Here is a 25,029-nt window from a genome sequence, read left to right on the forward strand (position 1 = left end):
ACCTTAAAAGGGAGAACACATGCTAATCTTTATCCATTACTGCCAACTCCAAGTATTCAAAGATTAGTAGTCAAATATCTTTGGCTCCTAAAACAAAGTCTGCATACATATCAATCAGATAAAAGGGCTGTGTATGTTGTTTTTTAAAGGGTAGTTTGATCCTTTTCATTTAATTCAGATTGTAGACTTACAGAGTTCAAAATACTGATGTTTACAACTAGACAAGCTAGTAACTTTCTTCTTTATAAACAGAGAAAGCTGATGCTCAAGTGTGCATGACTCCAGTTTTTGGCAGTCTAAGATGGTCAATAAAATCACAGAAGTTGGCAGCACTGCCCACATGCCGTTAGCAAGCCATGAACCAAGGGCAACAGTTCATCTATCATTTTACAAGGTCCCCTTCCTTCAATGCTTTTTTCCAAACAGCTATTAAGAGCATCTTTCAAACAGTACAGCCTATGCTAGCACAAATCTGAAAAGGTTAATAAAATAACTGTTAACTGCATTTGAGGACAGCATCATTATAACAAATAAGATGAGTACAAAATGCTTTAGGTACATCTGCACGCTAGACTTAGCAGAAGGCAAAGCATTTCACTCATGCACAGCTTTCACTTAAAAAATGAAAACCTTATAGAGTACCCTCAGCTTCAGTGTTTCACTTATACTCATCTTTCAGAGGCCACAACCCAAGCCTAGGCTACCCACTTCCTCAACACATAGCACAGTGACAACGGGACAGAAAACAACCAAGCTGTAATTTCAACACAGAAGGGACAAGCAGTAGGATTATATGCTCTTTTTTTTTTTCCTCTGCAAAGCAATCTCTCTTAATGCTTCAGCATTGGTATGAAGCCATTTTTCTGCTTGCAAAAGAAGACAAGCATATATATATAAAACAATCTTTTATGTTTGGAAAACATTCGGGACTGTGCTCTGGGTTGCAGAGTGGCTATACTGGTTCATTATGCCCATCCAACAGGAGACGTCTCAAGCATCTTCCTTCTCAATATGTAGGAAAGTCCTGGGTCGTGTCATGGAAGAGGAGGTGAGACTAGGTCACTTGCTGGGAGAGGTACTGCACACTGACCTTGTCTGTGTCTGGTCAACCTGACACTGAGCAGATCCACTTCCCACTAGAAGCCTGCTGTTATGTGAAATAACTCCAGCTGCATCACAGTACTTTCGTCCACAAGACCCAGCTCCTTTTGGTAGATACGGTCAGTCACAGGTTGCTACTGAAGTATGTGTGACACATGGGCATGGCTGCTAAGCAGAAGCAGGCAGAAGTCAAACATGGGTCTCAATAATAAGATAAGTACCAGTTTGCTCCAAGCTAGGCAGCAATCACAGTGCTCTCAAACCACATTTTCCAAAGCCAGGGTGTTGTCCAAAAACTCCTGCAGCAAGGAGTTCCACATATAGCAGTGCTGCCTTTAGGGTAAAAAGTAAGATAAAGGTAGTCTCTTCACCAAGCTTGGAGAATGTAATACAGCATCAGCTGGCAGAACTGGGACATGATATAGATCCAGACAGTTTGACATTCTCACCCCTAAGTTAGAGGACCTTAGCCATGCACACAGAACACAAAGGAGAAAATTTAGAACTAATTTCCTTGGCAGCCCAATACAAAACCATAACGACGTTAGGCTTTTAGAAGCAATCTCATCCAAAAGGGCTAGCCTCCAGAAAATGATGGCAACCTACACCAAAATGTATATGGCACTGTGCTGAAAGGCTGCTGCAGAGCTTCCAAACCTCACAGGAGCTCTGTTCAAGTTCTAGCCTGGCTATTAGCCTGCACAATGATGGCACAACTGTGAAAGAGGTAAACCTCCCAAGATAGGCATTTTTCCTCATCTTACCTCAGCTTAAGTGTTGTAAAAGAAGGTAATTCTGCAGCACAGGTATTCGCTAAGGCAAGTGACTTCAAGGAGTAAAGCATTTTTATCTTAAAATCATGCATTACACAAAATTTTATTTTTTTTCCCCCACACACTTAAGGTAATTCGTTTGAACTGTTTCTTGTTTTTTGTTTTTTTGTTTTTTTGTTTTTGTTTTTTAATATGAAAAATGTGAAATTGTAAGACTGAAGGTTTAGGAAGTCATTTACATGAAATAAAGTATCTCACACTGTTTTAATTTTCTTGCTGGTATTCACACGGGTTCCTCACAGCATGTTGATCAGACATTGCCCTTTACATTAAGACTTTGGCAAGTATGATAAAATACAAATGCAGGCTCCATAAAACCATATTCACAGCATAAATGTACATTTGTAGCACTTAATATAATTAATATGAAGGACAACAACAGTAGGGTGCATACATTCTATATTCTGTTCAGCTGCTGAAATAGTTCAAAATGCATGCTCTTGCTACGTCTGAGGGTAAAGATGCAAATAGTAGCCCCTTTGACACAGATCGGAGGAGGCTTGTGCATACCGAGCTCATAAGACTCAAAAAGAAAACCAGTGAAATGAAACAAGTAACGCAGTTTGTCAAGAAAAGAAAGATAATGCTGTACACAAGTTCAGTAGGGCTGATTAGCAGAATATAGCCTCATTTATTGTGACTGTATAGCTCAGACGCACATAGTCAAGTTCCATAATTAGTGCCCTCTGTTATAGGGATGAAGTATACATTCATTTTGGAATGGAAGGGAAAAGAGGAGGGGTGGGGGAAGATACTTTTTTCCCCCCATATAAAAGAAGCTACTGTGTGTATGCTGCTCTCCACAGCCTGGTTCTGTAGGTGGCCATTTAAACAACAAAGGAAGTTCAAGGGTTCAAAACAGATTTCTGCTGCTTAATACCCAGGAATCTGCATTTTTAAACTCCGACTCCCTGCTGTGCAATTATGTATGAATTTAAGACTAGCCGTTTTCTTCTAAGAGCCTGCCTTGTGCAAGTGGGAGACAAAATCAGGTCACTCAATCATGAGAAGTAAATTTCCCCAACCAGCTGTTATACTCCAGAGAGAGACAAAGAGAGGAAGGCAGATTTTATTCCCTCCTCAGACTAGTCCAATTTCTAATCACATCCTTTGGAGTTTTGAATACCCCTTCCCTCTCCCTTCAGACCCAGAGACTGGAATGGGAACCTAATTAAACCTTATGTTAGTGCCATGCAAAGACCAATGCTGTGTTAAGATTTCTCTGAAAGAAAGGCTCAACCAAGACTGAGTCTGTAACAATATGCATCCTCTGTTTAAAGCAAAGCACCTGCCCTCTCTAAGACTTCTGTGTCCATTCTAATCTACCTCTTATTTGGCTTTGAACATTTGAACACATCAACCTAGCTCCAGGAGCTGGACCAGAATTCAGTATTGGTGAACATCCCTGAGATAAAATTTCTATTGCTAAAGCAGCTGATTTCTCATATGTACTGGTCTGTCAAAGAAAGTGTAAGGTTAACAACTTAGCCAGAAAGACGTCACTGAAGGAAGAAAATCAAGCCTAAAGCAGATGTGTTTTTCATTTGCTCCCAAGTACACTGTGTGATCATGACAACAGCAAAAAAAAAAAGCCATTTTGGACATTCAACCCAGGAAGAAACAACATCCCTGATACCTTGGAGGTGTCTACCCTCAAACCAGCAGGCAAAGACTGCTTCCATAGGAAAGATATGGCCCAAGTCTGTTTGCTATATTTACACCTGACACCCCTCCTCATGGTTACATTACACAGCACGCATTCCAGGTGTGTTGCCATTGTCTCACACAGGTTGGCTCTTCCAGGGCTCCCAGTGTTTCACTTGCTCTAGAAGAACACATTTTTTTATTGCTGTGTTAAAAATGTACTGTTGGACACCAACATTTGTTAGATATTCTATAAAAATCACTCTTTTCAGCAACCAAATGTCAACACTGACCATACCTTGTTAACCAAAGCCTATTTGCAAAATAAATTAATGCTGTACTCTAGGTTACAAAGCTCATTCTGTTTAGTTCCAACAATGTATAGCATTAGATTAAACAGGAAAAATAAATCAGAAAATATGTTTTCTTGCCCTGATTGTTTGACACAGTCCACAGTTTCAACCCTGACCCAATGTTCTTCAGTTCTGAAGAGCTGTAGACTAATTCATGGCTAGTGAGTCAAGCAGGAAAATCAATCACTGGATCACTGTAGTACACTTTATCTGCAAATGAGAAAAAGCTTGAATTTTGCCCTTTTTTTCCATGCACAATAAAACACCACCAGCTGCAGAGAATCTTGAAAGAGAAATTAAAATGTCTGAATAAGTCTAACAAATGAAGATATTACACTTTAAACATATGGACGGATAGATACATAATGTGCGTGTACATATATCTGTGGATGCTAGAAATCACAGCTAAGGTTGCCCTGCTCAAATTCTGTTAAAGACCATGGTCAGATAAGCTCAGTGCTTCCCTTGCTCCTTGGCTCTTCACCTTGCTGGAGTCACAAGACTATTTTTTTAAGGAAGAGGAAAAATAAAATGGAAAGAGAATTTTGAAAACAATCTTTTTTTTTCCCCAGTCCCATTTGCCATTTTTCTATCTGTAAGATATGAAGGGAGGCACTAGTGCATGGTTGACTGAAAACAATCTTTTACTTCACTAATGCATGGAGGAAGTATTTTTCTCCCACAAAGGGCAGGCATCATAATTATGTTCTAGGGTGAGGAGAGCTGAGGTAGCCACAGGAGTGCTATTAAACATCAGTGTATGACTCCTGCTGAAGTGTTCTCCTGAAATGAGAGCAAGCTCCAACACTACAGGCCCAAGTGGTGCTTTTTCAGTATATGCCCCTGCAGTGATAGCTGGGGGTCTGCACAACAGCGTCTCTCTGAAACCTTCATCCTCCAAACACTTGGCAAGCTTCATTTTTCCTTGAAAGCATTTCAAGGTCCTCTCCTTGTTTAAAGTGCATCAGGCAGCATTTCTACCAGCCCATTTTGGCCAAAAATGGAAGTTTGCTCACCAGCTACCTATCCGTCTTTTCCTGTGCAATAAAGTCCTACTCTTGTTGAACCCCATGGTCCCCCATGGGTGGAAGCATGGCACAAATGAGGGGATAGAAAATTAAGCTCTGCCAAACTGGTGCTGGACTGGGGATTGCAGCACAAGCACACATCCCTAGACACAGAATGAACATCTAGCTGATCTTATTAATGCTGCTGCGGTGGCAGCAGTGCCAAAACCAAAGGCAGGGACAGCCTGATGTGAAAGGAAAGCATCTGCTGTGCACAGGTTGCTCGAGGAAGGCAATGGTAAAGTGAGGAGAGAAAGTGGACCCTGCCAGGCCCAGGACTCACTCAGAGGTGTTTCGTGTGAGGCACGTGACTGCAAAACAACAGCGAGCCCAGCATTAGGAGTTCAAATGATAAATCCTTCCAGATGGGACCTGTGAATTACTGTGCTTTCTGTCTGTTCTCCTGTTACAAAGCGCTGGAGCCACAAAACCACTCTCAGATCCCACGCATCTAGAGCAAACTAGCACCTCTTTGAATTCAATTTCAGCAGGTATAAAAGAGAAGGGATTTCTCTTTCAGCTCTTGTTAGTATTTTCATCCCATATTGGAATTTGTCTATCATTTTTATCTTTTGATTTAGAAATGCTAATAAAGATTGATGGCCTCCCTGAGGAAAAACAGGTGAGGAGATAGCACAAGTAGAGTTATATCATCCCAATAAATCTTCTTTTCAAAACAAACACAGCTTTCTCTTCTTGCAAAACACTGTTCTTAAAAAAACATATTTTGTTTTTTTAATAAAGAAGGTCTTTCAACTGAGTTAGCAATTAGCAAATGAATATGGCAACTAACCAAGATGCTCAAGACTGTAGCTTTAGTCACTCTTCAGATTAATACGTATAAATGAAGGATTCTGTAGTCTTTACTTACAATGGCTGAAGTCATCAGGATTAGATGGCACAATTGGGAAAGGCTGAAGCATTGAGCCCAGAGAAACAGAGAGGGCAAAGAGAGAAACTGAAGAGAAATGAGCTCACAGAATGCACGCACATAAGGACGCTGCTGCCTGCAGCCTTATTCAAGTGGTGAGAGATGCAGAGAAATAAGAGTTCCAGAAACAGCTTATAAAAATAATTAGTGGCATGAAAAGATCTACAGATGGAGAGAGACTGAAGAGGTCTGATGTGTTTAATTTAGATATAAGGGCATATGAAAGAGGTACACAAAGTAATGAATAGCGCAGAGAAAGAACTCCAGGATTCTTTAATTATCCAGCTTTGTAATGCAAGAACAAGTGGGTATTCAGAGAAACGAGACCAATTCCATAGCATTCCCAGGCAGTGCACAGGTAACCCGCAGGGCTGCTGGCCAAGTCTCATCACTGACGACAAGAATTTTAAAAGAATTTTTAAAAAAGCCAAAAAAAGCAAGCTCAATTGATAGTAGCATGTGCAATGATAACATACAGAGTGAAAAAAAAACCAACACATAAGAGCTAGAAATGTTGATGATTCAGGGAACCTGACGAAAGCTATCCTGCTTTCTCTAGGATAAAGCTCCGTGTGTGGGCAGTTGTTACTACTTCCTACTACTGTGTTTCTTGCACTTTTTGCTTGAGCCATCTGGTACTCGCTATGGCTTTTCTGTTCAAAACTATCTTCCTGAGTACACTTTTCCCCTTTCGGTGCAGGACTGTCATGAGGTGGATAGGAAGAATACTCTTTACATCCCTCCAGAGGCCTCTCTACCACAGGGGCTGTGCAGGGAGATGGGCAGATGCACTGCACCCTGGCCATGCCGGCACCTGGGAGCGGGGAGCCTTGGTACAACCCAGGCCATATGCGATGGGACGGCTTTTGCCTCCAGAGGGCAGAGAAACGTTGATGGAGACAATAGCCCAGCTTTCTGGGTCTGCTCTACAAGCCCATTTCTCTTTGTGAGCTACCTCAGGGAGGGCAAGAAAGACAGAAAAAAGCGCGGCCGTGATTCATGAGGGCGTGCAGCTTTGTCTGCCTGAATAATGAGCTAACGGTTGGCCTTGCTGACAGCCCCGCAGCCCCTCACAATCCCAGCAGCCTGCGCTTTGTTCCCAGGCCCCGCTCCGGCATCGGCTGAGCAAGTTCATCTGTCTCGGCAGCGTGCCGTAACGATAGCGAGGGTTAAATACCACTTGCACGGAGGTACAAAAGGCCGGTATCGTTTTATGGGAGGCCAGACAGATGGTTTGTATAATTCCAGTTCTCACAGAGAGGGTTTTTTTTGTTGTTTTTCCAACTGCTATTTCTTTCTAGAGTGTCCCCTTAAAAAAACTTTTCCCTCCAAGTTAAATCTCTCACTGGAGAATTCCAGCACGACTCCAATTATCAGTGCCACCATTCAAAGCTAAGTTCACTTTCAAACTCAGACCCAGGCTAAGGATCCGAGGCACAAATTCTTACAGAAGTCACAGAATCATGGAATCACCACAGTTGGAAAAGACCTTCAAGATCACCCAGTCCAACTGTCCACCTACCACCAATATAACCATGTCCCTTAGTACTGAACCAGTAAGGACAAGATAGGCTGTTTTGTGCTTATCCTGCTGGGATTTGTCATGTGTGCTTTTGTGTTTTTTCCTCCTTTAGGCACTATTGCTCTACCTTTCTAGGAGCTCCCAGATAAGAACATCTGTTTTTAAATAATCTCACTGCTGCTTTAGAGTTTCTACAGTCTATGATGACATAATCAGCTGCTTTTTATTAACTTAGTTGTTTGTGCAACAGCACTGGTGAATGTTCCTCCATTCATCGCTGCACATCAAGCAACTGGGGCAGATCCAGTAGCAGGAGCGTTCAGCGTTTGCCAATTCTGATACATCAGCACTAACGAGCAGCTAAATCATGTTTCCCTTGCCTGAGTAGGCAGTCACTGAAGACAAAATACACACACTTGTTTACCGAATCTTCTTTCCTTCACATTTTAGCAGCTAAAAAGTGAGCTGAAAACTATGTGGGCATTCAAAGTGCAGCTGAGTGCCCATTCCCCTTCCCCTTCCCCGTCTCACAAATTGGGAAAAAGTGTCCTTTTCCAAGCAGATCCCAGCATCATGAGTGCAGGATGGAGCTGATACATGAAGACTCCTGTAAAGAGATTCTACACTATTATGAACAGCTTTGTAAAGCTTTGAAACACCAATCTGGAAGCTCTTGGGATTTCTTGGGAAGCTTGAGCCAAATCTGTCACTTGCAAAGAGCTGAGGGGAGGGGCAGAGCAAAGCCGGTCCCAGCTCGATTCTATGTTGTGTGCTCGTCACCTCAGCTCACTGCCTAAAGTCTTTGGTGGATGACCCCCTGCTGAGGATGGGGAGAGAACACGGGTTCATAGAATGGTTTGAGTTGGAAGGGACCCTTAAAGGTCATGTAGTCCAACTCTCCTGTAATGAACAGGGACACCTACAAGGTGCTCAAAGCTCCATCCAGCCTGATCTTGCGTGGCTCCAGGGATGGGGTACCCACCACCCCTCTGGGCATCCTGTGCCAGATCTTCAGTATACATCACTCTGCAATTCACGGGACAAGACAGGAGCAATACTGGGAACTGAAAGCACACCGTGTGCCACAGCAGCCTCCAGGGATCTGAACTGAGCAGTTTCATCTTTTCAGTGATGTGTGTGTTACCACATCTCACTAAAGGCGAGTGAGGTCTGTCCTCTCTAAAAGTCTTCACAGCAGCTCAGAGCACTGGAATTGCTGCCTATCCTCTTAGAGGCTCAATGAAAAAGAATAGCACTTGAAACTTTTAATCATAGCACCTTGAGCTCTTAAATGCTTCAAAGACTGGATTATGGAGGGGTACACAAAAGAACTAGAAAATCCTACTGAGTCCGGTCTGATCTCAGACTGTACATTTTGTAACTACCCCTTTGACAGCACTACCCTATCTGATCTGATTTCAACTCTCTGCAATGGCTGGATGTGGACAAGCCGCTTGGCTGCTGTGAAAAAGCTCTGTGTGATGGAACTGAGGGAGTGCTTCAGCAAAAAGCAGGTCTCAATTTGTCCTACGGTGCCTGATGACCTTACAGATTAAAAGCAGTTTTGACATGTCTGGACCAAAGCACCATTGCTGTCCCCGCTGGAACCAAAAGTACCTTGTAATCATGCCACAAAATGACAAGTTTTATAATAAGCCCTCCCCCCACACCAATCTCCCACTGTAAACTCAAGAACGGGAATCTTCACACACACCACACAGGCACATCACAGCCAAAATGAACAAAGCTGTAGATCCGGGTTTAAAAGGTAAGGGGGATCTAATTACACTTTACAAGCCACCTGCAGATCTTGAGTAAACAACTATTTAACTGAATCATTCTTCTAAAATGTTCTTTAAAAAGAAAAAAAAAAAAAGGAAAAAGAAAGATACTGCCTCATTATGGTTTCTTTGATCCTTCCCAACACAAGCAGCTATACAGAAAAAGCAATTTTCCTTCCCTGGGTCCTCCCCTGTTTCCCGCAGCATCAACCTGCTCCAGCAGGCAGTCCCAGCTTCTGCCACAGAACCACTTATGCTGCCTGCGACTTCTGTTAAATACACAGCAGTTATGATTAAGCACCATCGGCATTACTGATGAGGCAGGGCTCCTGACATAGCCGAGTAAGACTAAATAAATTCTAATCTCAAAGTGGTCACAGTGAAGAACTACTACAGCAAGGCATCACTTATGACTACTCCTGTCTCTGAGGATTTTGGGGTAGGGCTGATGCCTAGTGAGCCTGCCCTGGCCATCACTGCTCAGGAATCCCAATCAAATTTAATGTTCCCCTGAATCCTTTTATGCTGTAGCATCTCTTTCCTAAGAGACTTCATATATATATATGATCATTTACATACTCTTTTGCAGGTTAATGGTACCTATACTGCCTCCACTGTGCTTATGAACTATGGAGGAAAAGGGAACATTAGCTTAATAATGCAGTAAGGTGACAGTAACAAAGCAAAGCTACAGCTTTCCGTAACATTAGATTTACTATATTAAGCTTTTAATACTGTGAAAGATTAACAGTGACAGGCTCTGTTGTAGACTAGCAAAAGCTATCTGCAATTCTTGCAACTTTCACATTAATCACATTTAAACATGCTGCTAACAGACGGGCATCATGGAGTGCTAGGTCTCTCACGAGCTAGTACTAACAAAAAGCGTGTCTAGGAGATCTTGTGGCTTCTACAGTTCAGAGAGATTGCATATGCAGGCACTTTATTATTGTTTTTGTTGTATATTATCTGTGATTATTAGTAAAGCTCAAGCCAAATAGATGACAGACTTCAGTATTAGTGAGGGGGAAGGGAAAGGGGCTGGGGGGGAGAAGAATCAAAATAATACCACCTACACAAAGTTGCTCTAAGCCCACACTTCACATGCGTGATCATGAGTTTTCCACTATTCAGGGACAGCCTTAGATTCTGCACTGCAGGCTTTCCTCCAACACCACTACCCACGCAACCCTTTTCCCAAAGCCCAGACACAAGCCCAAGCTGTGAAAAGTGCAATGCCAGGCACCAGCCCACTTGGACAGATAATGAAAATATATCCTCCCCTTTCATTAGGGCAGATGTTAAGCTCCGTTGGCTCTTTCTGACTGAAGTTGAGTGCACCTGAAGAGAACTGTAGCATTAGCACTCGGCATCCAGATAGAACACATCAGACATTTATTAAACTTCTCTGCACTGTTTTTTTAATTAAACCAAGTCCCATGGTACAACCTCATTTTTGCATGACTGTAATTAACCAGAACGTGTTGTCTGTAACACAGAAAAGCTCACTCTCCTCTACAATCCAGGACTCAAAGGAAAGATTGGTAACCACAAACTTCAGTCCAACTTCAGATTGGTACTCAATGGGCAAAATCTGCGGCTCTCAGCAACAAGAAATCCTGCTTACTGAGGGAGGAATGGAATATCCCACCTAGAAATAGTACCTTTACCAGGTGGAACAGCGCCAGCAACTGAAAGCATTTGTCCACTAAGGACCAAAGCACTCTTGATGTGGGAAATTCCCAGCCCCACAAATACCTCATCATTTACAAAGCAAGTCCGTGTACCTGGGGTACCTGGACAGTATCCACCACCAGACAGAACAGCCCATCCCATCCTCACTGCTTGTGTGATTTCACCTCTGAGAAGAAGGGATGAGCTATCACCCTGCCACAGAACCATGCAACAGAGGCCTGCAGACCAGACAGCATTACCCACTGCACTCAGTTTAACATTAGTTAAGAGACTCTTCCAAGCATGCAATCCAGAAACTTTCTCTGTTTGGGAGTAAGACTCACCTTACAATGGGATGGATTGCCTGAAGTTTACATCGTTAAAACTTTGTGATAACCTTCACCCAAGTCCACATGAGTCACCAGGAGATGAATCCAGGTCTCCCCAGCACTGATATCTTAGCTGCTGGGCCCTCCTCCCCCTCAGCTCCTGCAGAGCTGAATCCAACAGGGGAGGGACTGAGCACTAGGCTGGATCTGGGTCTCCTCTTGACATCTCCCAGCCACTTACAGATAGCCACTAGCCCACCCAAAAGCCACCTGCTATGCGTTCACATAAATTAAACAGTGCACACAGGCCATCAGCAGAAAAAAATGCTGTCATTTAAGTGTGGCTTCCTGAAATATCAGGAGGCCAGCCCTCCTGTGGGGCAGCAGGTTTATTCTGGGGGATGCAGTGGTATTGAAAATGTTTCAGAAGCTCCGTCCTGTCTAAGCAGTGCTACCTGTGAGCAAGTTTCATCTTTACCCAGGCCTATGGAACCTGTTCCAGCAGAGGTGATCATGCCACGTGAGGCACGCACGGGAATTCAGCACTGCTCCATGATGGAAAACTGCTCTGACAGTGAAAAAGATGTGCTGCCCTCAACACCCTCCCGAGGTGGCTCTTCTGAGGATCACACAACTGCTCACCTCCCACGCTACCTCACTGACACAGCCCCCTGGAGGCTGAGATGCACAAGGGAGGGCCACATCACTGCCTTATATTCTTGGCAATGAAGATGTTTAATTATATACCAAGTACTACGGTCTGAAAGAAAAAAGAAACAACAGAAACTACTTCGACACAGCAGGTGTATCTTGGACTAAGAAGCACTGAAGGATTGGCCAAAGTTTGACTCAGCCAGCTCCAGTCTCCCATGCTAGTGCATTTAATTCAGAATTCAGCTCTAGGGCTCTGTCCATCTGTCTCATGCCACTAGAATCAAGAAGCTGCAGAAGAGCAGATTGCAGCAAACAAGGTGAGCATGTGCCAACTTCTACAGAGACTTATTTAACAAGCCCAGAGTTGGACATTTTCAAAAGGAAAAGGAGACAGTGGAGAGATTTCTATGCGGTAGTAAATGTGAGTATAAAACACTTCTTTAGTGAATCCGCAAACTAGGCTCGCACCACTTTACCTTTCACTTTCACATCTGTTCTCTTGGAAGAATTAATTTCGTGAACTAGGTTGAGGTTTTCTACATTTTTATTTTTCATTCCTCACTGTAATGTAGCAGAGGCAATTCAAAGCAAAGTCTTTACTCCTGCAAGTCAGAATAATAAGATCAATAAAACAGCATCATTCCCACATCCTCAAGCAAGATGTATCCCACTTCTGGGGTATGAACACCCATTACATCTAGTAGAAGAGTTTCCATCAGAACCACGACAATTCCTCAAGGCAAGACTAACCTTCCAGTGTGAGAGGGAGGGGAGGAGGAGGAAGTGAATTCTACCACAAGATGCTTTTGGATGAAGACACAAAGTTAAAGAGGGAAAGAACAAGACACATCAACTATCTTCAACTGCTAATTTTGCAATAGGAACTATATTAATGGATATCTCTGCCTGTTTTCAGCATACTGCTGCTGATATAGCTTCAAAATTTCTTCTCCCCTCTTTTAAGCTTTTCTAGGCTCAATGACCAGTGTTATCTGGCCCAACATTTCCACTGATATTTATTTCTCTTTCATCTCTGTGTACATGGATATATAAAAAGGTGTTTCTCTTCCAGTGACACACAGAATTTTGAGGAAGGAGATACTGTCCAAATCTCTTCTACTACTGTTAAGAAAGTTTTGCATGAAGTTGGGCACACTCATCTATTTTGTGTCAACAGAATCTTTTAGTCTCACAGTCCAAATGGTTGCTTATCAAGTCAGACCTACAGCCAATCAGGAAGTCCAATTCCAGAAAAAGAAGAAAAAAATCACTCTGAACTGCCATATTATGCATTTCCCTCTCATTTCCTTTAACAAATTGCCATTCTGCTGGGTTCTTCAGCACAGCACTTAGGAACAAGCAGATAAATGAAAAATACTTCTAATCTACATTAATAATTTGTGTTAAGTTCCACTTGGACAATTTCATAAATGAATAGCCACATTATAGCTATGGAAGGTAGCTGTAACCATTCATTCACTTGCAGCCCCAACACTCTTCCAATGAGTTATTTCCATGCTGAATTGTAGGCAGATGATTTTATCATTGGACCTGCTAGAGAATTACCCTGTGAATTTTGCACGTATTGACAGAGGTCCTTAAAACGACTACAGTGTAAAGTGGGTAAATAGCCTGGGTTGTAGGTATATTTTAAACAGGCAGCAAAACATAAACAGGAATCACAAGTGCAGGTCTGACAGCTCAGGCACTGAATGACAGGATGGCTTAGGTAGGAAGGTACCTCTGAGTCCATCAGGCCCAGCCTGTGCCCCAGCAGGGACACCAAGAGCAGAGTGCCAGAACCACGTCCTGGAAGCCATTTGAGATCTTCAAGGAGGAGGCTGCACAGCCTCTCTGGGCAGCCGGTGCCACTGCTCCATCACCTACACAATGAAGAAGAGCTTCCTAATGAAGTTTCAAATCTTGAGTAAGAGCCTCTTATGCCTGGCCCACCTCACTCTCCTCTCAGCCAAGCCTCTTGGCTTTGGCCTCTCTCCTCTCATCATCTGAGGATGACCTCCAGTCAGGGTTGCAACCCTGGATTGCCTCCCAGGCACTGCAGCAGGCTTCCTCCAAATGGATCAGGCGCAGAGCACCACAGCATGGAACATCTCCAGCACAACAAGTGCCTGGTGCACTGCAACTGCACACCTCTTTGTAGAGTACAGCTATCTTATCACAGCCCTACTGATCTGCCACATGGGGATGGTGGCACCACTGGCAGACAGCAGGCATGTTAGGGCTGTATTCAGGGCTACAAAGATGGTGATGGATCTAAAGGTTCTAAAAGTGAAGACACGTAAGGAGCAGCTGAGGTCCCTTCGTTCATTCAGCACAGAGAAGAGGCTCCCCAGGGCAGTGGGCATGGACTCAAGCAGCCAGAGTTCAGGGTGCATTTGGACACCGCTCCTGGACATAGAGTTTGATTTCAGGTGGTGCTGTGCGGAGCCAGGAGTTGGATTCAATGATCCTTGTGGTCCCTTCCAACTTGGGATATTCTATCATTCTGTGATATATCATATGATCTGTATTGGTGCTTGGGCAGCCCCACAGCCCTGCCTTCAGCATGTCAGCTGGCCCAGCAGTGAGCAAGACATCTGCATCCCAACTAGTGTTGCTTTGACCACTAGTGCTTAGAAGGGGACAGCTCACAGGCTCCAGGCACTGATTCACAACAGCAGAGCAGCCACTTCCTAACAGTGACAGAGTGCTAACAGCAGATCTTCAGGTGAGCCTATGAGTTCTCCATTAGGAGGATGTTATCCGGAACACAGGTTACCCACCCTCTTGTCTTGGAACTGAGGTGGAATCAAGGCTGCGGTAGCCATAACAGAGGCCAAAAAATATTGCTGAAATCAGGAACTAGTGATATGTACTTTAGGCTACTAGCAATGACAAGATGATTGCTATAGAATATACTTCAGCTAGAGTGCAATTTCAAAGTAAAGGAACTTAAAACAGTGATTTTAATGAGCCAGCCATAATGAATGCATTTATAACGTCTATTAAAAGCAGGTTATGTTTGGGGGAAGGGAGGTTAATTAAATCTTAGCAGGTTATCAGTAGTTTATTAACTGAACAAGACAGTACCACATTAAAGATAATCAATGGAGAATAAACCACAGCTATAAAAATTAATACTGTTCATTCTCACGATGAGAGGGGGTTGCCTTCAGTGATAATACAGAGGTAAAGGCATAGGTGCATCCCTCATGAAAAAAGGAACTAAGTATAGGATGTCCTAAAAGGAAAGTCATTCAAGGCGTAAGTTTAAAAAAAAAAAAAACACCCTAAAATTGCAAAGACATAATCAGTAATTCTAGAGGGGAACAAGAAACACGAACAAGCAGTTCTGCAAGCAGCGGAACTAATGAAGCCTGGTTTTCTCCAGCTTTTATGTCATGCAAAGGACTGACTTTCACATTGAAGAAAATGTGAGCTCCAACTGGAGCACTTTTTTTTATTGGTTTGGAGCATTTATATGGGATTCTTTCCCCAGTGAATTTTCTCGTGTCTAATAAAGAACAAGCCCTTCCTTCAAATGCAGCAGTAATAGCCTGTTCTCTCCTTCACCTGTCAGCCTCTTTTATGATTCCTACCCCGTGGCAATGTAGTTGAAATTGTAGTTGAATAACAGATATAAAGTTTCTAAATGGCTGGTGTGAGATACATAGGTATGCCTACCCACTTCCCTGCTATACATGCACAGAGTGTGCTATTGTTTCAATAAGAAACCAAGTTAAAAATGGTGTTGTCAGAATAATCCATCCCATAGGGAAAGTTTAGCTTTGGTGTGCTAACTGTGTGCAAGACTTCAGGCAGTCTGCTGTGCTGACCAAGACTTCAGGTTGCTGCAGCAATACTTGGCCTAGGGGAAAGAGTGAACACAGGAGAGAAGACAGGCTATCTTAAGCGTGCTCGGACAGGAGCCCATAAAATGATGTTATAACTGCTGGGCTACAGGAAAGCCAGGAGAAAAGGAGAAAGGAAAAAAAAAAAAAAAAAAGAAGATGCTTGCATTCAAAACTTGAGCCGTGCAGAGCTAAGTAGCTCCCAGGGTACGATATGGTCCCATGAAAGTCAGTGGTCAATCTCTGATATATGCATTTGTTTTTGAGGAAACGCCGTACCTCTCTTGACTATCCTCCCTCACACAATGCTTCACCGAAAACCTCTTCTCCAAAGAATTGGCCATGCCTATGCCAAGAACTGGCCCTCTTCTTCCTGCAAGCCAACAAATAAATCTTAGGACGGTAAGGCAAGCTGGAGCTGGGTAGAGTTCTCTCTTGGGACCCACTCTGATTTGCATGATAAGTATTTAATCATAATTAATCTCTCATTTCATTTAAATCACTGCTTATCATAGCAATCCAAAGCCTGTGCCAAGGAAGGAACTTTTCAGTGTACCCCACATAATTCATCCCCCAAAATGTCCTGACTCTGCAGCCACAGAAAATTAAACATAGCTCTGAGGAGAAGGATCATTGCCTTTTCCCCTCAACATGCCCTTCCTCCAGACCAGCTTAAGGGCCTTTTCAAACACTAGCAAGCTAACAAAAAATAAATACAATAAAATAAAATTAAAAAATCTGAGAAGGCAGATGAAAAGCTGTAGAGACCAGAGCAAGCTATACATATTTATAGCACAATCACACCGCCCTATGCTCATTCTCCTTAATCACATGTACACTCAAGCAAGAAAGCTCCTCCTAACTTTTCTCAGGGACCCAGCCTGAGTGGCTGTGGTTCAAAGTTCAGCTGTAAAGAAAGTGAAAACCATAGTGGCTTTGTAAGAATTACAGTCATCCTATTAAAAAAAAAAAAGCCATTCTCTGCTGGAACTTCACATGGCAGTGCCACACAGGTCCCGTTGAATAGAGCAGCATTTCAAGCACACAGGTCCTGACGTAATTAAGCCACAGGCTTAATTAGGTTCCATCACTATTTCTTTCCCTCTGCCTTCAGCCAAGAAGGTATAAGAAACGATTGACCAATACAGATGCTGCAATTTAAAGCCTCAAGTTAAGAACACAGTGGGTGTATATCTACTATAAAATCTACCCTAAAAACATGCCTGTTGTTAAACTGAGCAGCGCATTAGAAGCGGTTAGATATAATGAAAATGTAAATGGAAAGTATTCTGGGGAGATACTTCAGCTAAAAACAGCACACACTGTATGCTATCTTTTATTTTAATCATGCTCTAAGCCCTGCCTTTTTGAACTTTTTATAAATTCTGCTATCTCCCTTTGCAGTTAGTTACATATTGGTATATAAATTCAAAGACGAGAAGCAATTAGGAAAGAAGCTAAGACTCCCTCTCTTGATGCTAATACATCAAAGGAAGTGAAAAAACTCCCCCCACATGCACACTCAGTAACACAGAAGGCTTCTGCTCTTTGCAGCCTAATAGCTCAAGTAGTTCCAGTGGAGAGTCTGATGTCAGACTCCGATTACGTGGAGATGCCAAGTGATTGGAAAGAACAGCTTTTGAAAATCCCAGTTCTCTGACTCAGAAGACCACACAGCTGCGCAGCGATGCTTTTAAAATGCAAGTGTGCATTATTCTCATGAGCTGGTCATATTTTTTTTCCACTTTGGACATCGTAACACTGCTTTTAAGAGTTCCCTGTGGGCCTCTGATTTGGGTACAATACATCTAGGCATGTGTGAAGGAAATGTGTCAGATTAGGGGGCTTTTCAAACAGCCGGGTCTGCTTTGCTATCCAATTCGGAGAGTGGAAGAGCTCAGTCTGCCTTTCAGCAGCCGTTCTTAATAGGGTGAGGAGAGGCCGTGGCTGGCCCGTGCCATGTTCTCTCCCCACCTTTTCATATCCATGCCAGACCTGTCATAATCTGACCCTTGAAATTTAAGCCAGAGAACAGGCAAACTTGTTGAAGAAACGTCAAGAAAACCGGCTTCTGCTGAACCAGAAGAGCAGTTGGGTGGCACCACTGTGCCTGGTTATTTGTATTTCTTCCCCGCAAATCCTTCTCTCAGTCCAAGGACATTTGAGAATTATGCAGTAGTTTTCTGGAAACACTCCAGGCCCTTCATCTTTTGTAAAGGGAAACTACTATCTTTTACGTACATGAATAAACAGGTGAATGACCTTCCCATGTCCTCAGGAAGCTATCAGAATCCACTTATTTCTTAATCTCCAGATCTCTCCTGTATCAGCGGGGGAACTGACCAGAAGTAGGAACGACGCCACTGGTTTCACCAAACACTCATCTCACGTCTCCATATGAACACATACATTAAATTATAAAAGATCTCAAACAAAAGCACAGAGTTTTAAAAGGGTTGCTGGATATTCAGTCATCAGATCCACAGTAAGTGTAGGTCTCTCACCTGATTTCATTTTCTCTGTAGTCTTACTCCTGGGTAAAGGAGATCTCATTGGTCTTAAAGGAGTTGAGCTATTTCTACCCAGATTTCTAATGAACTCACTGGAGCTCCTTGTTTGGCTATTGAGCACAAGCCAGACACAAAGTCCCATTAATGCCTATGATATTGTACAGCAATATAGCTGCAGTGAGATGGGAATTCAGCTTTGGGTGTATCTGGACATCAGGTCTTTGTTTGGAAGGCTCTCTATCCAGCCAGTCATTTCAAACCTGTTGCGTCAATTTAAGTATTGTTTATGGGATGAAAAATAACTACAGAACAGGTAAAGGTCTTCTGTACTCCACCAGTATTAGACCCAGTAATGAGATTCAGCAAAATTCCTAACGATTTACATCTGTTTAACAGGGAATGGCTTCAGAGAAAAACCACAGCTGCTTGCTATTCAACTGCTACCAGGTTATACACATGAAGGTTAGTGAGTCTCCCCAAGTTCTCAGAACCGTCCCACTGATCTAAACAGGACAAAGGATTTTACCCTTTGCTTCTATCTGCAAAAAGGCCAGAGTCTGCTCTACACAAGTAAACATGACTGAAGGCACCAGCCACCACTTTGAAAACACTATGTCTGTGCCAAAGCAACCTGACAAATTTCTTCCCCTTACATTCTATCACGTACTAAATAGGTGAAAAAAAAATCTCTTGACCCCAGGCTCTTTAGGGTTGTGCTCTTGTGTAAAAGGTCTTCTACCACTATTCTGTAAACAAAGATAAGGAATCTTCCTAGATGGTGGCACTCTTTCTAATGTGATGGGTAAGTACAAATGGGATTCTTAAGTGAGCAGGTTTTTCTTCCTATACTTCTTTGTTGTTCCAGCATTAGCAAAAGGTAAACAGGAAAACTAATGGTTTGGCCTCCTGCTCCTGCAGGCTCAGCTAACTTGACATCAGCCCTCTGCAATTAGAAGAAGCCAGGCACTGAGGAAATTTTCCAATTTTCACACACCCGCAACTTGTTTTATTTGCATTAATGGGAAAAGTACAGTTAAGTGTACCAGAGAGGAGAGTTATATAAAACAAACAAATAAACAACGGCAAGCACAAAACCAAAAAACCACACCTGGCAAAAAAAAAAACAAAGCCTTCCTCCACTTCCAAGGGGACAAATGAAGAGGCTGTGTTATTCAATTCGGGCACAAAGCTAGAGATGAATCTAACATACAACTCTATTTTCCTTTGGAAGTTTTGTTATGTGCCCCATGAGGATTTACCAATTAATATGATTTCAATATACAAAGAGAGCTGTGAATACATTCTTGCGCCCCGTGTCCCCAAACTACATTAGTGTCTATTTTTAAGTGTAACTACCCTTACACCCAGATATGCTTATGTGCTATAAAACTCTATAATGCAAGGTTAAGGGAAGGTAGAAATCTGTTCTCAGTTGTTGCCAGCAGTATCAGAGACCCTTTAGTGCAAATGTATCTCATCTGTAGGGTCTACAGTTGTGCTTCCGCACAACAGGAAATGTATGCAATGGAAATTGCACTACGGATTCCCTAGGATTTTGTGAAGCTGGGATAAAGCGCAGCATTTATCTACCCAACTTGCACTTCATTGTTTCTTCTTTCCATAGGGCACCTGCTCTTCCAGTCTTATGTACCTTCCAAAGATCTCTGCAAGCACGACCACCTGCAATTGCTCTGGGATGGCCTCGCAGTGTAACCATGTTCTGAAACAGAAGCACAGGGGTGCAGGTTTCTAGGTTCAGCAGCAACTGAGGTGTCATTGCTGTAAGCCAAGGAGGAGGAGAGGCGTTATCTGCTGAACTTTGCATCCAGCATATGTTGTGAAAATGGCAGAACTGCAGCAGAAGACACATGGAAACCTTACAACTGATTAAATATTTCCCTGCAGCGTTCAAACCCCAAACAGAAGAGCATTATAACCATGTATAAATAAAAAATAAAAAATGAAAAACCAAACCACCACCACCAACAAAACAACCATCTAGAAAGCCCAATGAAACAGACCAAAAGCAAAAGTGAAACTATCCAGGATGTTTCCACTAAGTAGTTTCAATGAAACAGAATAAATGAATGCACAGCCTGAAATAATAAAGGAGCAGTTCACAGCTGTCTGTTTTATCTCAATACTGTCACATCCATAAAGAAAAAAAAGTATAGGGGACCTCTGATGAACAGAGTAACACAGGGGATGCCCATGCTCCTAACCAGCTGTATCACTAAATGTGAGCATATAGGAAAATCAGGAGCAGAAAAGTGGTGCAATGAAGATATAAAAGACAACTGCTGGAAAGGGCACTGCTTTTAGAAATATTTGCTTCTGGTAACACATTGATGCTTTCAGAAAAAAAGCCTGGAATGCATGGAATTCTTAAGGATGCCAGGGTGCAAACAGGATCTTGTTAACTAGGGCTTTAAGAGCTTGCTCTCCAGTCACATCAATTATTCAGAAAACAAGAGGGCTAACATCGTCAGTTTCTGAAAAGTAAGACATTTCACTTAGACCACCAGATCAGCAGTCTCCTGGACTGAGAAATCATCTTTCCAAATACAAACAGAGGCACCCAGTCCCAAGTCTACACAGAAGTCCAGCACTTCTCCTACATTTCTGTGCCACCAGGATTATGAAACTACTATCACACTGCTCATTTCTCTTGCTGTTAATAAGAAAACTCTAAGCAACAGCAAGATTGACAACAATCGTGTTACTCCCACATGGTTCTGCTTTAGAAGCAGAGCCCGGAGCTGATCATGATGAAAAGCAGCAAAGTACTTAGATTGGCAGAAGGGCAAAGCAGTTTGTTCATGAGCAGAGTAGGAAAACATTTCTCACTCTTGTTTCTCTTCCAATCAGAGGGTGGGAAAGGACTTGCATTTGCAGGATGCTAGCTGGCTAGAGGCTTGCAAGAAAGATGAAAGGACCAGCAGCATCTGGGAAGGCAGGGAGAGGGATCCAGTGTTTTTGAAGATGACCTGCCCATGACTGCCCACAATCCATCTCTTACTGTGCCTAACAAGATCTTCCAATTGCACTTTCTGAGCAGTGGCTAAAACAAGAGAGCAACACGTAGGTAAATACCTTGAACAGCAGCTCAGCAGAGCACTTCAGGCAGTTCTCTTAAAGCAATGCGTATCCAGGCTTGTAAATCTTTACCACTTCAATAGCAACAAAGCTGAGAATGGAAAGGCCTCATGAAAATGACAGCCGTAGTGATAAGCATTACTAGAAACATGCTGTAATTAATTCATTTCAATTTGCTGTTAATAGTCCCTGAGCCCAACACTTGAATGGAACAATAAATAATTTCCAATGTAAAACACGCCACTGTTACATGTATGACATACTGTTTTCAAGAGAGCACCTTCCTGATCTCCTTCCCCTTGGTATCCAAAGACTGGAACAGGCTAAGGTGCAACCACTGGCTCCAGCAGCTCCCTTGATGGGGCTGCCCAGCATTCCTTTTCCTCACCCAGGCCACCCCTTCATCACAAGGGGAGCTCAGAACCCAGCTGGCTCACAAGGCATGGAGAAAAAGGCCTTCAAATGTCACAGCTCCGTATCTAGAGCACGTCTGGTAGCATCATTCTCAAGCCGCCATGCTGCAGTTGGTGTTACATCATCAAGAATGTCTCGCTGTGCTGAGATAGCCTGGTTGTTTTAAGCCAGTACTTAAAAAATGCACGGCTGGGCTGCACAGCTGTTCTGCTCACACGCCAGCACACAGCACCTCGGCGTACACATCAAGCAGCAACATCCCCTGGCTCCTGGCACACAGCAAGTTCAGCATGACCATCCCAAGTGGAGCAGGTGCATACCTACCGCCAACTTGTTCCATGTTGCAAAGACCAAATCTCCACCTGATTCTGAGTTAGATGTGGCATTTAGACTGCATGACCAGGCTGTGAGGCTAGTGGTCCTGGGCAGACCTGTGGCCACCTGTGCTTGCTGTTGCTTGGATGAGAACAAAGGAGGCTGCAGCAAGGTGTGGGTCACCCTCATCTCCCAGGTAACAGCAATTAGTCCAGAGGGAAGGGTCTTAAGTTTCATCAGGGGAGGTTCAGGTTGGATAGTAGGAAAAATTTCTTCTCAGAAAGAGTGGTGAGGCAGTGGCACAGGCTGCCCAGGGAGGTGGTGGAGTCACCATCCCTGGAGGTGTTCAAGAGCCATGTGGATGTGGCACTGAGGGACGTGGTTAGTGGGCATGGTGTGACGGGTCAGCGCTTGGACTAGATGGTCTTAGAGGGCTTTTCCAACCTTAATGATTCTGTAATTGGGTGCCATGACTTGAGTGAAACACTGCCAGGAATTGATTATGTAGGCACTGCATGTCTAAAACAAACATGAGCACAGTCATGCTGAAAGCAACAGTGGAGGAGGTGTCAGCCCAGAAAGGAGAACACAAGCTACCATTACACACTACAGCAAGGATAGGCAGCTTCCTGCAGGGATGTTGTATCTGGTCCTTGGGGATGCTGAGCGGCCTGTGGGCCAGCAGGAGGTGCTGCGGGTGGGTATGGATTTGGAGGATGACGCGCAAAACAGTGCAGCTCAGCTCCAGGTCCCAACTGAGATGTTCAGACGTAGCATTATGCAAACAGTCCAGCATCGGATTGGGAATAAGAACAGCCAGAAGCATGCGAAAAAGTAGACTACCTGTGCCCACTGGATGGGGAAAGAGTCGCTCCTGCCAAAAGCACGTGCAGCCCAGGGCTGCTCAGAGAGGAGAGAGCTGGGCACTGTGCTGCAAGCAGCTGGGGGCAGGATGCACACCTCTGGGAGGGCAAACAGCCCTCGGGACAGAGCTGCACGGAGCCCTCGGTCACCAGACCCGGGGACATCTGCAGCCCTGCTGGCGGCACTGCACCACGTACGCTGTGTGCAGGGTGAGAGGAGGATCAGCAGGCAGCCGGGGAGGGGTCACTGCCAAAAGTCTCTCCCCTTCTAGAGGAGGGCTCAAAGTAAAAAAAGAATGACAAAGAGGCAGATTCTGTATTTATCATCACAGGGGAAAAGCCAAACTCTCTAATTAAGCACATGACATAACTGTGCTGTAATATCAAGGTTTTGCACTGTGATTTGAAAAGAAGCTGCACTTGCACAATCCACAAAGAAAAAAAGCCGTGCGGATTAGAAAGGCTCAGCTCTGCTCCCACTTACATGAGTGTATGGGCACAGTTACTCGGCTCAAATGAGAACACAATCCGAGGAGTTCCATTTCCCAGCCCGTTCCCTTAGCACAGCGCCGGCCCTCCCGTTCCCCACAGTTCCCAATCACAGCCCGGCACTCTGCTCTGAATGCACCCCAGTCCTGGAACCACACGCAGCCTCCGTCAGGCTGGGCTGGATTTGATGAATAGAACACCTCCCTAGTAAAGTCACCGTGCTAGCTGCCAAGGATCCAGTTTAAATACCTCTGAATGCTTAAGGCTCGACGGTGTTAATGGGCACAGCTTCGCTGATCCTACAGGAGTTACTTCTATTGCACCCCGCTCCAAAAAGGGAGTGCAGAGCACATTTTTTTAAATGGCACATTCATTGAAAACGACGAGAGGAAGGCACGCTCTCCCTTACACCAGTGTAAAATCATCTCCCTGTGCTCACCGGGTACACGGGATTGTGAGGGGAGCAGCAGAAGGCAAAACCTGAACCAAATTCCTCACTGCAACCATCGCTTTTTCTAAGGCAGATATGATGAGGGTAGGACCAGCAGCGGTCCCTGCAACTCCTCACCAGTCCGCAGCCCTACCTATGAGAAAGCACTCAGGAGCACTTGGGAAGTGTATGCGTCAGTGGGAGCACAGAATCATTACGCGGCTGTAAACACGAGCCATGTTCAGCAGAAAGCAGCGGATAGGGCTGCGCAGCCTGTCACCGCTTTTATGGCTCGGGTGGAGAGGCAGCAGGATTTAAGCACTTATTGCTCAGAACAGAAGTCGCGTATTGCCCTCATCCTTTCCTTCCCCTCCTCTTCCCCCCGCCCCGGATCGTCGGGCTGCTCTTTAAACAGAACGAAGTCATTAACCAAACTTCCTTATTTTATATGGCTCTGAAAGCTGGATAAAGACGCGGCACTTTGATTATTTCTACTTCAGAGCTTCACATCCCGATCGGAAAGTCAGAGACACGTCTAAGGGAAAGACAAACGCGCCCGGGAAGGGGACCGACAGCAAAGAGAGAAAACCCCGGGGGCGGGGGTCCATGCTCCCTCAGATGCCCCCCGGGCACCCGCAGAGCGGCCCCGGCCCCCTCCCCGGCTGCAGAAGATGCGCCCGGAGAGCCGGGCAGCCGCTCCTTATGTAAGGCACAAACCACTGACATCATCCCTCCCTCCCGCCGGCGGCGCGGCGGCGCCCAGCGGCACCCACCGACCCGACCCGACCCGCGCCCCCCGGCCCTTCCCACGGGCTCCGCTCCCCGCCGGGAGCCCCCAGCCCCGCCCGGAGCGCCGTGCCCGGTGCCCGCCCGCCGGCCCCGAGCCGCGGTACTCACGCACTGCCTCCTGCTTGGGGTCGAGGCCGCGCACGGCCCCCTGGAGGCCGGCGATGCGGCCGTGCAGCGCCCGGACGCGGCGGTGGGTGCCCTGGATGTCAGCCTCGACCTCTTGGAAGAGGGTGCAGGCGTGCCGGGCCACGTCGGAGAGCTGCCGGAGGATCCGCGACAGGGCCACGTTGCTGACCGCGCACAGGTCCAGCACCATCAGCACCGCCGCCTCCCGCTCGCCGCCGGCCGCCTGCGCGCCCTCGCCCGCCGCCCCCGGCTCCTCC

General features: G+C 44.7%; 1 protein-coding gene across 1 annotated transcript in view; it reads right to left on the reverse strand.

Moving 5' to 3' along the window:
- The window catches only part of NHS (NHS actin remodeling regulator), a 252,913-nt gene extending 227,891 nt beyond the window's left edge, over window positions 1-25,022 (reverse strand). Inside the window, exon 1 of the mRNA XM_021409604.1 lies at window positions 24,755-25,022. Within this exon, the coding sequence (XP_021265279.1) occupies window positions 24,755-24,962 (208 nt within the window). The 5' untranslated portion in view covers window positions 24,963-25,022. The remainder of the gene's footprint in view (window positions 1-24,754) is intronic.

The sequence above is a fragment of the Numida meleagris genome, chromosome 1 (assembly GCF_002078875.1).
Source record: "Numida meleagris isolate 19003 breed g44 Domestic line chromosome 1, NumMel1.0, whole genome shotgun sequence".
Lineage (NCBI taxonomy): Eukaryota > Metazoa > Chordata > Aves > Galliformes > Numididae > Numida > Numida meleagris.